At 35.8% G+C, this 17,086-nt stretch overlaps 2 protein-coding genes across 2 annotated transcripts; one reads left to right on the top strand and one right to left on the bottom strand.

Moving 5' to 3' along the window:
* Positions 1–5,172: 5,172 nt before the first annotated feature.
* LOC140794702 (uncharacterized) lies at positions 5,173–11,592 on the bottom strand. The gene is made up of 3 exons (XM_073146836.1): positions 11,216–11,592; positions 8,142–8,528; positions 5,173–5,775 (listed from the first exon to the last, which is right to left on the bottom strand). The coding sequence occupies exons 1-3, from the start codon at positions 11,519–11,521 to the stop codon at positions 5,746–5,748; spliced, it is 723 nt and encodes a 240-aa protein (XP_073002937.1). The 5' UTR covers positions 11,522–11,592; the 3' UTR covers positions 5,173–5,745.
* A 1,874-nt stretch (positions 11,593–13,466) lies between these two features.
* LOC140795358 (uncharacterized) lies at positions 13,467–14,268 on the top strand. Its single transcript, XM_073147873.1, has one exon. It carries the CDS (start codon positions 13,596–13,598, stop codon positions 14,094–14,096), a length of 501 nt encoding a protein of 166 aa, XP_073003974.1. The 5' UTR covers positions 13,467–13,595; the 3' UTR covers positions 14,097–14,268.
* The last annotated feature ends 2,818 nt before the right edge of the window (positions 14,269–17,086 follow it).

The raw sequence follows: 17,086 nt of genomic DNA, 5'->3' as shown, positions 1-17,086 counted from the left end.
CCATATGCATTAATGTGGGCTTATGTGTGTCCTTTTATAGGGGATAGGGGAGGTGGTGCCCATGAGATGGCAGATGATTTTATTTATATATTCTACCATATGAATATTTATTATTCTGGCCTTATTTTTTACTTAACTAGTAGTAATGGATCAAAGTCCAACGTATTAATAGCTCTTTTCTTTTCAAAGTTGCAACTAGCTTGTTTAATGACCACATTTGAAGTCCAACATCAATAGATATAATACCGTGCATCTTGACTAGTCTATGAGGAGGAAGGACTAATACTATTCTTGGTCACCAATTAAGGAGCCACTTGGTCCTTAATTTGAGAAGGAGAAATGTGACATGCCAGATGGGAAAGGTACTGCTTATGAACTTAGCCATTAATTTCTTTTTAGACGAAAATTATTTTTGCATCATTATGCTCATAAATTTATAATTGAACTGCATGCAACTACAAACAGTTTGAAATAGCAATGTGTAATTAAACCACCATTTTATCATTGGATTTCAAGCAACAACACTCTTAAGCATGTGTCTGAAATGAAAAGATACCTTTATAGATATGTATATATATATATAATAGAAGATCCAGCACATATTTTGAGGGTTTGTAGCATTAAAAGATTGGATGGTGGGATGCAACTTCTCAGCAGCCACGAGAGGTGTTGGCTTTTTTTAATAAAAGTTAACTTTTTTTTTTCTGAATCCAATTAACTTTGCTTTCATTGTAATCCGTGACCGCGTGTAGACCACGCGCTTCTCTCATACCATCTCCATTTCTTCAAGGAACTGCCAAGGAATACTTTTTATATTCTCTCACTCTCTCTCTTTTGCTGTCCAGATGCAAAGACTTCACTGTTCATGACAGTGAAACCAATTTATTCCTCCTTTTATGTTTATATATTATAAGCGGAGGATATGATCATCCGCCTGTCTTACTTGTATTTAAGGATTAAATACTCAGAGGAACTGTTCACAGGCTCTCAATCATATATTCAGCTAAAATTTCCAACAGAAACATAGTTTCCATGTCTGATAGCTGAGAAGAAGGAACTCAGAAAGCTCGGTTTCTAGTCTTTGATGGGCATCCAAAAGGTCAAGTCTTTGGACTAATTAATATGTGACGTTCAGCAGTAGAACTAGTAGATCTATCTCCAGGTCCAGGTCCAGGTCCAGTCTTGAGAAGGTTCCATGAACAGCTGATCAACTCTAAAATAGAGAAAAAAAGGAGGAGGAGAAGAAGATTGAGTTGAATAATTATTACTTTTCTTTCATAGATGATGCATCTTATGACTTATGAGCATGTGGAGGCCACGCTCTCTTGAAGCATCAAATAGCTGGATTCTGACTCTTTTGCATTTCTATTTCTCTTTTAGAATATTATTAAATAGATAAATTTGTATGTAATACTCTACTTTTTTTTTAATAATAAAATTATAATGTACATCTTATATTTTCACTATTTATAAATTAAGTTATATAATTTAGTGAATACGAGCATATAGAAGTTGTTAAAGACTGCTGGTGAACCCAAGTTTGATTCAGAGGCTGGAAGAGAACAACTGCTTGTAATCAGGAAGAACATAGTGTATTATTCGGTCTGGACTGCCGTCCTCAGGTACGAAACCATGTACTTTTCTTAAAAGTTTCAAACCACCTCCTGGGTCAACTAAAATCTAATAGAATTTATATACACCTTCTCATTTATTTTATACTGATATCTTTCATCATTTAAAATTTGCTACCTCTTAACAGTGTAGATGAAAAATATCTAATATCTATTTAGCCTTTTATTTTAATCTTTAAAAAAACCAAATCGGCTACATCTACCGATCACATACACATAAAAACTATTGATAGTTTAGTGGGTCTATGTAATTAACTCATAAATAAATGAAAGAAGAAGAAGAAGTAGAATCTAGATGAGAGGAAATTTCTCTTGAAGGAATTAATCATTTCAACCTTTTCCTCTCCTTTGGTGAAAAAAATAAGAATAAATGAAGAGATAAGTGTAGCTGAAGAGATCAATGCCTTGCTTAGACTGTTGTTATAAGAAAAGGAGCTGATGATCTCTTCAACTAGACGGCAAAGAGCACCTTTTTTGGCATGTACTTATGACAAGTAGTCTTACAAGTGTAATTACTTGCATAAAAAGCCTTGTATATAATAATAATAATAATAATAATAATAATAATAATAATAATTTGATATCAGCATGATGTCTTTAATGACATCATATATGAATACATTTTACCTTCGGTATTTTGGACAAAAATTACTTAACCTCTTAAAACTTTTAATTAAATTACAATTATTAAATTATCCGTCTATGTATATGGTTGATAATATTAATGTTTTTTTTTTTTATCATAGAAATCTTTTTACCGGTTTGAAGAAAAAAATATTAAATTTTATAGGAGCATTTAGAGTATTAACAAATTTGTAAAATATTTTGAAATGTCTTTTATAAATTAATGAGAGGTGCATTAGATATTATTGGGCCAAAGGAGCTCTTCAAATTTTTAAATGAATTCTTACCTTTTACCTTCTAGAATGGTGTATCTAAAAATTTGAAATTAATAATCAAAGGAATTCAAAATCTCAACAATTATAAGCAGCTAATGTTACAATTAAAATCCCTACAATTGCATCACAACTATATTGCTAAATTATATCTTTAAACAACAACTATAATGCAATTAAAAGGGCTAGAGATTAGGAGGGGTTATCTCTGTATTAGATAATATTAACTCACCCTAAACAGCAAATTCCAAGTCTCAATAAGACTATAAATATTATTTTTTTTAAAAGAAAGTTCGTAGACTGATAGATATTTCATTAAGCGTTAAATAACATTTACAAGATACATAAATAGATAGGGGAGATAGAATAAAATTATGCAATAAGCTCTACTATTGCCTGAAAACAAACAGACTGACCAACATAAGGATCTAGGGTATCAACTTGTAACAAGGCAAGAACTTATATAAATAAGAGTAACATAGGGGATAGTGCATTAACTATTAAACAAGCCTGCCTCTCGGCCATAAGAGGCAGCCCTATAAGCAAAAACAGTTGTAAGAGACCTAGACTCAAAGAGCTTCTTAATAGAGGGTCGACATCCTATGACTTTTCTCGTCCAAATTAGATCCAACACACATAAAGACCAGCCAACCCAACAAAATCAACCAAACAAATCACCAAATCAAATTAGGCCAAGCCACATAAGAACCCTAAGATAATAACTACCCAGTGATGGCTAGCCATGGCAGTAGGTGGACCACTGCTAGACGGTGGGGCAACTAACCTTCCACAGCTAGGCAAATCCTTCACCGGGTAGCCACCATAACACTGGAGAACTAGCAAGGGGGTGGGATGGCTACGGCCGGAGAGGTGAAAATAGGAGCCAAGCCGTTGCCAAAAACAATGACTAGAAAGAGGCCGGCTAAGATGGAGGCTACGCCATTGAGAAGAACGAGAGAGATTCTGACGGAGGAGGAGGCGAAGAAGGGCAGAACAAGGTTTTGACAGAGATAGAGGCGAAGAATGGGAGAAGCGAGGTTCTGATAGAGTTGGAGATAAAGGGAGAGGAGATGAAGAAGAAGATGTAGGTACTCGGCTCTACTACCCACACACCCGGACTACACCCTGGGGAGAAGAGAATGAAGAAAAAACCGAGGGAAAACCTTTGGGGGAGGGAGGGAAACCCAACGGGGAAATCCCTCTCGCAAGGGGGAGAAGGTGGCGACTAAACTCTACTAGAGAACTAGGGTCGATGCCAAGAAAAATTTATTTACGTTGTCGCTATTTATTTAGATAAAGTGTAAATATTCTAACTCAAAAGTTTTTTTAATGACAATTGAGGATAATTATAAATTTGTAAATAATAGTTGCATTGGTGGCGAAGGTAATGATGATGATCGAGAGACAAAGATTAAACAAAAGCCTAGATTATTGTCTAGTAATGTAGCATCTACAGTAATATATTTCTTTAGTGGTTATTAGTGATTTTTGTGTCTTGTTCCTCTCCAAATCTAGGGGCTGGTCTGTCTTAGAAGGTGGTTTCAGATCTCTCTCTCTCTCTCTCTCTCTCTCTCTATATATATATAGAGAGAGAGAGAGAGAGAGAGAGAGAGAGAGAGAGATTTTTGTTGAAAAGAAAAATTAAGCTCCTAATACTAAGTTCTTTTCTTCAAACAAACTCATGTTCCAAAACAAACAAAAGGATAAAAATAAAGACTAAAGTGGAGTAGATCACCAGCTCCATGTGCAGGGACTCATTTGTTTGTAAAATTAATGCAATGTTCTTTGATATAAAGTAAGATGTAAAGGTTAGTGTACATGTATTAATGAACGAATTTATATATGTTTATGATTCTGACTTTGGGTTGCAGTCAACTGTACTCTAACTAAATTTGGGGATTTACCCTTATCTAATCAAGAATATTTATGACAAACTAATGATCCAGATAGAGTAATCATATAGTGTGCAGAAGGTCAACTTATCACGATCAGAGTATCGTAAACACATTGTATCATATATTTGTTTGATTTAATGGTAGAAGTTGTCATGAGCTTACCTTTAAAGAGTTTATGCTTCTAAAAGAGGCTCTTTCATATAAATCTTTTTGTGGATTAAAAGAGATTCATGCAAGTTCATAATTTATTTTGAACAAATAAAATTCACGGCTTCCAAACAAATGTTTGTTTTTCAATCGAGACAAGCATTAGAACTTAAAAACAAAAAGTGGATTAAAAACACTTTTACTTCATGTACCAAAAAGTAACTGTTTATAATTATACCCTTTCCTCATGGAGTCATGGGGCTTCCCAATTTGAGTCTCATTTTCTTTGCACTACTCTCAGATTCCAAGGAGGGCTCAGAGGCGACCATCATGCATGCTTACAATTTATTTTGAACAAATAAAATTCTTTGACAAATCCTGGGGGGCAAGAATATACCAGACAAAGCCAGTAACTTCTTGATCCAGTTCCAGAGTTGACTTTACCAACTTCTGGTTACCTGCTTGTGCAAGTGTTTGAATATGATATGGGGAAAGAGAGCTGTGAACACTTTGACTTAATAAAAAAAACAAGGGAAATAGCATTATGAGTAGAAAATAGGTAGTGGTATGGTGATGGTACAGCAAGGCAAAGAGTACCCAAAATTCTGAAAGCAGCAATTGATCATGATATAGATCAAAATCAATACCAACTCTGAACATAAACTTTGAGGCCATTTCAAAGCTCAAACATGATCTGTTACTCAGTACAAGAGAGAAGAAACTCTGTCAGCCCTAGGTCTGGATCCATAACCACTTACTTATGACAACATCTTAATCTAAGGATACTTTCATAATTCAAGCACATCTCTTAGCTGTATAATTTTGTGAACAATGAGCACTTCTTATCCATATAACAATCGTAGCAAGAAGAACATGTCAAAAGAAGATTTTATAGTTATAAATATCATCTCAAAGGTCGTATATTTCTTCTTTAGGCTCATCAAAACTTTTCTTTTTGCCTGAATCTAAGGAAGCAGCTCATGCAGGATTATGCACTATTCATATCTTATGCTTCAACAGCTGTTCCGTTGATACTTCAGACACCACAACCATGTAAGTTGATCAGCTATGCAAACAGCAGTGTCCTTCAAGGTTTTACAAGTCACCAGGGTAATTTCCATGTCACTTGACATTCTGACTGAGGCAGACCAATTTCCAAATTAATCCTCCAGTTCTTCAAACAAGTCTGAGAGATCTCCTTTTAGGCTGCAGCAATATGGAGTATATGAGTATTATGAACTTCAAAGATGCATCATATGACAAAATAGTGGCCTAGTTAGATCTTAAATCAAAGAACCTTCAGTGTATGAACTTAATGCCAATGTAGATTTACTAAGTGCCAGTTACTTTGCAGATGCAATGAGTTGAAACCAAAAAGTTTTGGTAGGTCCAGATGCAGATTTACAGGTCAGAGAGATGAAGGTGAAAGGCAACAAGGCACTTATTCAACGATGTAAAATACAAAATAAGTCAAGGTCCTATTGTATAAGTTCTACATAAATATGATTCAGTAGTCATTTGGAAGTCCTTCCTTCCAAGTAGTTTCAGCCTTATAATCTCATTCTCAAACTACATCACCAGCCAATCATCAATACATAACTTCAAAATATACAATGGATAATGGCACATCCAAACGACTCCTATTTAAGGTAGTACACTAGGATTGATGATCTTATATGTTGTACAGCTAAGAACCTCCTAAACATTTTGCTTACTGTATTAGGTTATAACAAGCAGCTTAGTCCATCCAAGTTGTATTAGGTAATAGCCATAACAGGTGCCATGACGATTTTAGGCAATGTTGTGGAAGATACTTGTTTTAAGTAGGCAGCCACCCCACTGCATAATCAGCAGTATGCAGGCTCCGATGCAATTTAAATATATTAAAACTATTATATATGATATAATACATACTATATGTAAAATTTGGTTAGTAATAACTAGTTTACATATATATATAAGAGTACCAAATAATATGTGCAACGTTTTCCAGAAGAGAAGAAGCAATAGTAGAGATGGTAATAAAGAAGTCAAGAACACACTAGCATCATTTCTTTTTATTGTTGACTGATCTGCCTATCCGCACCTGTGCCTGCTAGCTCGATCCACCTAAACTGTCAAACGGCCACCCTAAAACAAGATATGTGGCCCAGCCAGCCAGCATAGCATTATTAAGGTTGACTTAGGCATAAAAGGCTACATCCTTGCCTGTTACGACCATTTAAGTTGTTGTATAGTAATCATTCCTAAATAATTAAATATGAGCTAGTATTGTGTACTGAGCATCAATATATACTTGAGGAAGTACATATTTTATCAATTTTGAACGATTTAAAAGTATTATTTTTAATATCAGAATAAAAGGATGTGTTGATCTTCAAATAAAGCAAAGGACAATGAAATCAAAAACTTTTTTCCAATCTTGGTAAACATTAGGGTCAGCATTCCGTAAAATCATCAGCCCTGCTCTAATGGCTTCTAGAGTTTCATTAATTCAGAAAAAAATCCTAACAATAATTACTCAGAGTTAGCCTTGATGAATCCTTCCTGAAAACAGGAACTAGCTAATTGGACAAAGTTTGTAATTTCATGATAACAAATACTAGTTGTACTTGATAAATTGTTGTCTATACTCTATACCATAATGGTCTATGTTAATATTTACAAAAGTATGCTGAATAACTACATTATGCCATGAAGGCTGCAACATGATACAGTAGTCATCATCTCATTACCAGTTATGTATGCATTTAAAGATCCAGTGAACTAACAAATTTCATTTTTCCTAACAACACTAAATATTCAATTATCAAAATCAACCTGTCTATTTATTACAAATTCTAGCATCCTAAAATGTCAATGATAAGGAGGACAAAAGGGGGCCTATGAATTGGAGGAAGTTGCTGGAAACTTTCAGCCATCAAATGAGGGTTCATGTCATTGAGACTCTGAGACATAAAACTGGTACAATCGGTGTTGGGAGATTGAGCTAGACAGGAAACTAAGGGAGAGGAAAAAGGAAGAAAGTAAAGTAACACCTTCCTATTAATCGAGGAAAGTTTCCACCTTCCATATTATATTAAACCCTCCTGTATTCCACTTTCCTATTGATCAAGGATAGAATTCCTCCTTTTCTTATTATCTCAAGACCTTATATATTTAATGGACTGTATAAAACAATAATAGAGAAGAGGAACATGGGAAGAAGGCAGTCATGTAATGGAATAATGCTTATATAAGAATATTACTTATTCCTTATTTGGACTCTTTCTAGTAATCACGTAAGGCATGTTATATTCTTCTCCATCCTCATAGAGTAGCATACTTCTTTTTTGTAGCACAATACATATATCATGCCAGTAATTGAAATATTTTATCTCTTATAGCCAATCTAATGAGATATTTTCAGCATAATTATGTAGGCAAAAAGTAAGACCTTCCCATGCAGTTGCATCACCTGCTTTATACTTCTATTCTTTATCATTGTTATAATCCCCATCTTTTTCAAAGTTAAGATAGTAAAGGAAGAAAGAAAATAAAAATATGAATTGGCCAAGTAGGCATATACTCACAAATTTCTTGTCAACTTCTTCAAGAAACTTCTCTGGGAAATCAAGATATTCCATACAGTCCTTTCTTACGGCAGAGGCAAGGTTGTCCTCACCAACCTTTTCAAGATTCCTGATTAAAATAGTTAAAGTCAGCTTGTCTGGATTGCAGCCTGATTCCTTCATTAAGTTGTACATGTCCATTGCTTTATCCACCATACCAACTTGAAGAAAGGCTCCTATCATTTCGGCAAATGCCCGAGTATCAGGTTGTAAGCCCTCTTTCTTTAGTTCAGAGAGTAGCTCTTCAGCCATTTCAATCAGCTTGTTCCTTCCCAACATTAGAATCATGTCACTGTACAGAGAAAGATCTGGTTTATACCACACCTCCTTTCTTATAAAAGAGAAAACCTGAAATCCTGATATTTCATCAGATAAATATACGAAAAGAAAATTTAAAAGTAATTTGGAAAGGAAGATGGTCAGATAACAGCTTGACATAGATAAAATGGAATAACCTGTACTATTTAGAACTGCCATAATATGGTGGCCCACATCATATACCAGTAATATAAAAAAAAATTCTCCTAATCAGCTAAGCAGTTTGCTTATTCCATTCTAAATTTGAATACAAAGAGTACGATGTTTATTTCTGAAAAAACATGTAAACGACAACTGTTGCTTCAGGATTTCAGTAAACTCTTCCACAACCTACCTCTTTGTAGGGCTGTCAAAATAAACGAGCGGCTCAGGCTCGACTCAACTGAAGCTTGAATTCGGCTCGGCTCGGTTAGAGCTGAACTAAGCCCAAGCCGTCAAATCCTGCTCGAAAATAAAATCGAGCCAAGCCTGAGCTAGGGAGCCGGCTCGGCTCGAGAAGCTCGAAATTATATATATATATATATATATATATATAATATCTTAATATATTAGTTTTCTCTCCATTCGACACATGCCTGGCCTCATAATTACAGTTCATTACTCTATTACTCCTCTTTCCCATCAATCACCAATTCCCAATTTCCCATTTCCCAAACACCAACTCTTCCTCAAATGACCAACCATTCAAAAAAAAAAAAAACAAAAAAAAAATGCTTCTTCTCCTTCCTCTTTTTCTCTACCTCCTCCGCCTCCTCCTTGTCAAGTCGTCGGCTTGTCGCCTCAAGTCCTCCTCGACAAGCTTCCTCCTCCTCCGAGGCTCCGAGTCCTCATCCTCCTCTAGCCCTCCCTCGCACGTAACCCTCTCTCTCCCGACCACAAATCCTGTCACTCGCCGGCCGGAACCCTACTCATCCGGCGATGGCGATTCTTACCTTTCCCGATCTCTTCTCTAGCTACGCCGCCTTCGCCTGGTCCACCGCCATCCCTTCAAAGCAGCCCTCAACCTCCTCATTTCGGTCCCTCTAGATGCTTCTTCCTATCTTCCTCCTCTGTTTCCTTTCCATCTTCCTCCTCCGCGATCTCCTCCACTTTGTCTCTCTAGCTCCACCGTTGCCGCCCCCGCTCCATCACCATTTTGTCCTCTTTTGCCGTCGGGAAACCCCGCCTAGATTTGACAATCTTGGCCTCGTTCCCGACGTTGTCCTTTGGGGCACCGCCTCGGCTCGATAGGCTTGGCTTGACTTGGGCTCAATTCGGCTTGGCTTGAATAAGGCTTGATAATAGATTCAATTCAAGCTCGAGCTCGGCTTGGGCTCAATCTGGCTCAGCTTGAATTGAGCTGAGCCGAGCCTAAGCTAGCGCCGGCTCGCTCAGGCTCGGCTCATTTACACCCCTACCTCTTCGTGCACAGTTTTGCAACCTAGAGTTACTTTCTCTACACAATCTCTTCTCACCTCATTATGCCTTGTTATCAAACTTATTTCGATAGATTATCTAATTAATCCGTTATCCTATTTGAGACCAAGTACTAAACATACACCTTTAACTTCTTAAAATGACAAATTTAACAAAAATCTTTAAAGTGTCTCCGAGTATTCATGTTTAGACATAGATATATGAAATCATGAACAGTTCAGTAATTTCAGTAAAACTGAGAAAATTAGCAGTTTCGACAGCAATTCGAACAGACCAAAGCTAATCAACTTTTTCCTTATATTCAAATCTGCATAACACTATCTATTCAATGAATTCCAGAAAGATCCTTCATTAACTGCATGAACAGTACAGTGATGAAAATTTTAATAATTTGTAGATGTTATATTTCTGGTGTTTGCTTTCATCACTACAAATGAATTATTTGTGCTACAGACATGACACAGCTATCCCAACCCAGACCTCCAAATAAAACTAGAAATTTTTACAGTTAATACTTAATAGACCTAATACTAGTTTCAAATTCTCATATCCACATAGAAAAAGCAGTAAGAATGTTCCATTATAACAGAATAATCAATAGACCTGCAATGTATAGAAAAACTTTTTTTTTACTTTCATGCGATCATCAATTAGAGCCTATTTCGGTAGCAAATGGAACAATAGCAAATCAAACATAGGCAATAATGCAAATTGTTCAATCCTGACGGCTCACATTCTCTGGCTGTCTGAGTGTCAGACCTTCTAATTTCCTCAGTTGCCAAGTTATTATTTTTTGCACTTTAAATTTAACAATAACTTACTCAGCACCAAAACCTCACAAAATTCAATCTTTTCAATCTCAATTAAGATATTTTCTTCTTAAGGTGTTGCACAAGTATCCTCTGGACCAACTCCTTAACCTCAGATACTTTTAAAACAAGGAAGTCAGCAGCAGAATAAGAGCGGCTAAGAAAACCTAACATGTGTATAACCCCAGACAAAATACCTGAAGGGGAAGCTCCAGAAAATGGAGAAGAGAAAACAAATCCCTATTTTACCATATATTCATAGACACTAATTGCCAAAGCAGATCAAACATACATAGTAATGCAAATTTTCCAACACTTTTTTACCCTTACCCAAATTATTTACGAATTATTAGGCACCAACACCACACAGGATCCAACATTTTAAACTCAATTCACATTATTTCCTTCTTAGGAACTCCACCCCATAAATCCCAAGCACTGTAAAACTAACAAAATAAAGAACCAATAACATTATAACCCCAAAATAATCACCTGAAGGGCAAGTTCCCACTCGTTCTGCCTTCTGAGCTCCCCGAGCACCGCGATTAAGTCGGCTTTGAGAAGCCGCCCGAGCCGAGACTGGAAGACCTCCTCCGTCCTAACCGGCGAGGATTTGGCGGCGAGTTTGAGGGCTTGGACGGCTTGGATTGCCTCCGTGGTGAGGACTCGGCCTCTCCATAGTTGCTTCCTCAGCCCACCTCGTAATCCGCAACGGATTGCGGAGGGAGGAAGGCGAAGAAGGGTGGGAGGAGTCGATGGGAGATGGAGATGCGGAAGGCGGCAGTGGAGGCAGGCCATGGGAGTAGGAGTGGATTCGATTCCTCGAATGGAATTGGAACCGTGATCAGTAGGAGTCGCATGAAATGAGGCGAAGTCGGCAGCGATTGATGAACTTTACACTTATCGGCGCAGTCTCAGTAGAGTGAATTTATTTCTAAATGATTTCGGCAGTTGTAACTACTAACACAGTAACACTACAAATTAACATTACTTTAAATAATAGCGGCCTAATAGGTATATATCTTGAATGTAGAGATATAATTATTTTTTAAAATAATGACGTGGCATTTTATCTACTATTTTTTTTGTCCGTCTTACAACCAGCTTAATCGATATATAAAATAATACCAAACTATTATATTTTGTAGAATGCTTGTAAAGTGTGTTGGAAAACTGAAAAGTGGAGATGAATGTAATCACATGGCTAGGCTTTTGCAATGGTAATAGAATGCAAATATATCTCTCGAATAAATTTGATGTTCATTTATTGCGATTGGAAATTACAAAAATAATATGTTCTCAAGACCGTCACAAATCAAGGTGCAACTCGCAAAGTTAAATTTTAATTTGAACAAGAGTTAATCGTAACAGTAATTACTAAGGTCTTTTAGATTATTTAAAACAGTAGTACCATCTTCTATTTATAGAAAATAAAAAGATACTAACTAAAAAGTGCTGGTAATTAGATAACTAAAAAGTAGTTAGGGTAGTTAAAAGATTAAAAGATACAATTAAAAACATGCTAGTTAAATAGCTATAATTTGTTAATTACATAACTACAAATAAACCTAAGCGTAGGTGTTAAATGCAAATTTTTTATTAAAAACATAAAAAAAATAGTAGTGCTAGTTGATTTTTATTGTGTTGTTATAAATGTTATAATAAAATAGAGTTATTTCAAACCCCTTTGGTTGCTAAATAAAAAAAAATAGAATTAGAATAAAATAGGGATTTCTTTTATAATTATTATATTACCTTCTTATGATTATTTTTACAATATTTGGCCAAAAAAAAGTTAACTTAGTTTATCATAATTTATACAATATAAATACTATTACAAATAGAATCACACATCCCATATCGAAATTTTTTTTCACTGCAAATATATTCTAATATATTACTAAATATATTATAGTCACATTACATTATTTAACTAAATCTAAACCATAATGTATCATCATATTCTAATATAATACCAAGAGGGCAAATAGGTCATTTGGGTTTTGGAATAAGTGAATAAGTTACTCTAAATTATTTATGCCAACCAAACATGGAATAGAGATATCCTAAATAAGAGGGTTAGGTAGACATGATCATTAGGCTCCACTCGTCTAAAGTCGGCCTGAACCTGCTTGGTTTTAACCGGGCTAATACCGGCCCAACTCGATTCGAGTCTGAGATGGTAGTGGGCAGCATGGGCTAAGCCTTTGCCTGCCCAACCCGGCTGAAAAGCCCGATCCACTACTCTCATCTATAACCAAACCCATAATATATGCATATTCCTAAAAAAATTTTAGTTTCACATTGAATATTTAATAAACTATATCACTATATAAGTATGTTCTTATGAAAGATAACTAAAATATCTAGCTCATTAAACTCGACCCAATAAAATATAATATTTTTTTGATTTAATACATTATGTTAGAGCTATTATACTCAACCTAAGCCCAATACCTAATGGGCGGCTAGTAGGCGGTAATAGATTAGAATATTCTAGCTTGGCCCGAACCCAGCCCGGTCCACCAGATGGTCACGTCTACTGTTAGGTTAGGATATCAACACATGGATGTATGGTTATTGAGAAGTGAGGGTAGAAAAGTAATTTTATTTAATTATAATTTTATTTAATTATAATTTTATTTACTTGAAGTAAATTAGAAAGTGACTCTTTCAAGTTTCAATCTCTCTAATATTAATTGGTTCTCATTTTTTCAATCACATTATCTTCCCATCTCTTTAGTCCTTACCGATCATAATAATCCAGCCCATTATAGGCCCAATACTTATTCCTATTCGAAAAGATTCCCACTTTCATCGATTCCAACAAACTCTATTTCCACTTCCTCTCCTACTTTCTTCTCCGATCCCCATGGGGCAGAACCCATCCAAGCGAGTCGAGACCACCCTCCTCTCCTCCCCTTCCTTCGTCACCGCCTGTGACGCCGTCTTCGCCGACTCCCTCGCCGCCGCCGAGCACGCCTTCCCCCTCCTCCGCCCCTACCAGCTCCACCCCGCCGCCCTCCGCCTTCACGTGGCGCTCTCCGATGCGATCCCCCTTATCCGCCGCTGGGTCCCCTTGCCTCCCTCCCGGACTCAAGTCGACGCCGCGTATCGCCGCGTCGCCGGCGCCTCCTCGGACGGGGCGGAAGAGGGGCTGGGATCGGATGAGTTCAAGGCGTTCGCGGCGGAGCTCTTTCGTGACGCCGTGCTCTCAGGCGCCGGAGCGGCGGTGCTCCGACGAGTTCCCATCGGAGTTGCGGGGATCGCCGGCATCGGATTGGCGGCGCGCGTGGGGAACGGGGTGGTGGGGAGGGTGATGGGGATCTACGCTGCCGGGGTCGCCGCCGCCGTGTATTTTAGCTTGGGGTGAGGAGATTAAGGGTAGGATTGTAAATTAAATTAAAGCTAGGGGCAGTTGTAAGTATAAGCCTTCCAAATGGAATTGTTGTTGATGGCTTGATTATAAATATCAGAGTTAGTCTGTCATTTTTTATAATATATTTTGACTACATTTTATGAATTACATCCAATATTTTACCTAATTCAATGCCAATTTTTTCTCTATAACTCTCGCTTAACACCGTGATATTATTTTGACTAACCAATATCGATCAAATTACTTTTATTTTACAAAAAATAAAAATAAGGATTTTATAAACTAACTTTCACGATTACAAAAAGCTCCGAAGATCAAAAGAAAAACCCTCATCCCAAATACAACTATAGCCATTGGTTCTACTAAAATTAGCAAGCCAATAAGCAGGAATATTTGTAATTCACATAGAGTTTGTGACGATTTTATATTCTCTATAACTCTCATTTAACACTGTGATGTTATTTTGACTAACTAATATCGATCAAATTACTTTTATTTTATAAAAAAATAAAAATAAGGATTTTATAAACTAACTTTCACGGTTACAAAAAACTCTGAAGATCAAAAGGAAAACCCCCATCCCAAATACAACTATAGCCATTGGTTCTACTAAAATTAGCAAGCCAATAAGCAGGAATATTTGTAATTCACATAGAGTCTGTGACGATTTTATAATTCAACCCCTATTTTTTCTCTATAACTCTCGTTTAACACCGTGATATTATTTTGACTAACTAATATCGATCAAATTACTTTTATTTTACAAAAAATAAAAATAAAAATTTTATAAACTAACTTTCACGGTTACAAAAAGCTCCGAAGATCAAAAGGAAAACCCCCATCCCAAATACAACCATAGCAATTGGTTCTACTAAAATTAGCAATCCAATCAACAGGATAATTAGCCTCTCTAAAAATATAATTAATTTTATAATTTTAGTAATTGCAAGTAAGAAAATTGATATTTGACACTATAGCTTCACTATAGCTTCACTTTATGATGACGACTCTTTAATAGTCTTTGTCCCTTAGGATTAGTAGTGCCTCCCTAATTGCTACTGCCTTAGCTATCAGGACTGACGGATATAATCAACAGTCAACACCTGCAAAGAAAGTGGCGCAGGTTAGAGATAAGGACCAAATTATAATAAAGTAATTTTCATTCTACAAATTGACTCTTTATAGACCAAAACATCCTTACTTTATTTTTAGTGTAGAAAAATAGAATTATTTTGTATTTAATGATATATTGTTATTTTTCTTAAAAAAAAATATTTCTTGCAAAAAGAAAATAAATATAAAAAATAATCTTCTTCTTAATGTTTCTCCAGCTCTAAACAAGCTTGCATCTATTATCAATGCCCCATTGATAGGAGAATACAAACAATAGTTTCACTTACTATATATAAGATCTCATTTATTATAGCTTAATCCGCAAAAGTTTTGTGGAAAATTTGCAAAAAGTCATAAACTTTTCTTATATATATTAAGTAGTTTAATTTATATCCCTAGGTACAAATTAGCAATTATTAGAGAAGATTAAAGTATAAGATATTCTGAATGCTTTGAAACTGCCACAAAGAAGTCTTAAATGAACCAAAATTATCTCCCAAAATATGCAGAAACTAGCGGTAATTTGAGTTCAATGTACTCAAAATTTCAAATATTAGGAAAGTACAAAATTGTCAACCACCCCTCACTGATGGCAGCAAACTTTAAGAGAAGGTAATATAACATTATGTGTATAGATATATCAAACTCCTCTACCATGGGAATTTTTGAGATATATCTATAAACAATCCATGCAAGACATAATGGGAAGCAGTCAAATGGATTTTTAGATATCTGAAAGGGATTACAAGTGTTATACTAAGTTATGACATGAAAAGGATTACAAGTTATGTATTCACTTTCAGGAGTGCGATAGTTAGTTCAGCTTTTAATTATAGAAAAAATAATTTCTTTATCTAAGATAGAATTTAGCAAGCCAGGGTGCAAATTTTCGCAAAGAATTTAACATTTCATTGTAGACATAATATATATTATATATATCGAAATACTGACCAAGGTAGTTCCAATTCAAAAGTTAAGTTATTTTTTATTTCTTTTCGCCTTCGAGAGTAAAGATAGAGTTGAGATCTTAGCAGAAATTAAGCCATGATGCACGTTGAACACTAGGGAGTCAGTCAGATTAGTCTCTAAATTATATATTATTATGAACCGAAGACTTATCAGACTCGACCCCACCCCACTAAATTGTTGCTAAAATTCCTAGAGGCTTTTAAGAGTATCTAGGAGTCCTAATTTATATAGGATTCTTTGTGACTGTTGTTAGTTTCTTTTCAAGGTCTTTCCTTCTACGAAAGGAAAACCTACCCAATGTTGTATCTAAAACCTATTTGGACTCCCTCAACATAATTTAAAGCACACATTTCAATACTAGAAGTACTGTTTGAGAGATCTAGTAGAGAGTTAAAAGATACAAATATAGAGAAGAAAAGAAGAAAAAAGATGAGAGTTCTTTGGTTGGATTGTGAAAAAATATTATATCTCTTTGTTCCATTCTCGTAGACTCCAGCATTCTTCCCAACACCTCGATTACATTTGTTTTTAAATCCCAACTGGAAGATTACAAAAACCATGTGATTAAGCGTTAGGTAATAAATTTCCATCATCGTTAACACAAGGAGGTGAGAAGAAGAAGAAGAAGAAGAAGAAGAAGAAGAAGAAGAAGATCACTGCTCTTGTGCATTATATCACGGCATGAAAGGCGTCATTAGTGATCTGACCTCTCGTACTTAGTGCCTAATTACTTGTCCTTCTCGCAAAGCTAAAACCTTGGGGAGTCTCCCCAAACTGTGAAACACTTGAACTCCACAATCAGCAGCAGCATCTCAATCCACACAACTTTGCTCATTCTCCAAAGCTTAATTAGGTTTTAACGACAAGAAGAATGCAATGGCTTCCAAAATATTATTCCATGC

Source organism: Typha latifolia, chromosome 9 (genome assembly GCF_019914945.1).
Source record: "Typha latifolia isolate L0001 chromosome 9, TyphaL0001v2, whole genome shotgun sequence".
In the NCBI taxonomy this organism is placed as follows: domain Eukaryota; kingdom Viridiplantae; phylum Streptophyta; class Magnoliopsida; order Poales; family Typhaceae; genus Typha; species Typha latifolia.
The sequence above is the reverse complement of the archived record's forward strand: the minus strand, read 5'-3'. Positions and strand labels throughout refer to the sequence as shown.

What these genes read in the sequence shown, in the direction of transcription:
- LOC140794702 (XM_073146836.1), bottom strand. Translation starts at nt 11,521, where the DNA reads ATGGCCTGCCTCCACTGCCGCCTTCCGCATCTCCATCTCCCATCGACT. An exon ending in AGTGGGAACTTGCCCTTCAG is followed by an intron (nt 8,529 to 11,215) that starts GTGATTATTTTG and finishes TCAGGATTTCAG; the next exon opens with GTTTTCTCTTTTATAAGAAA. An exon ending in AAGAAGTTGACAAGAAATTT is followed by an intron (nt 5,776 to 8,141) that starts GTGAGTATATGC and finishes ATATTGCTGCAG; the next exon opens with CCTAAAAGGAGATCTCTCAG.
- LOC140795358 (XM_073147873.1), top strand. Translation starts at nt 13,596, where the DNA reads ATGGGGCAGAACCCATCCAAGCGAGTCGAGACCACCCTCCTCTCCTCC.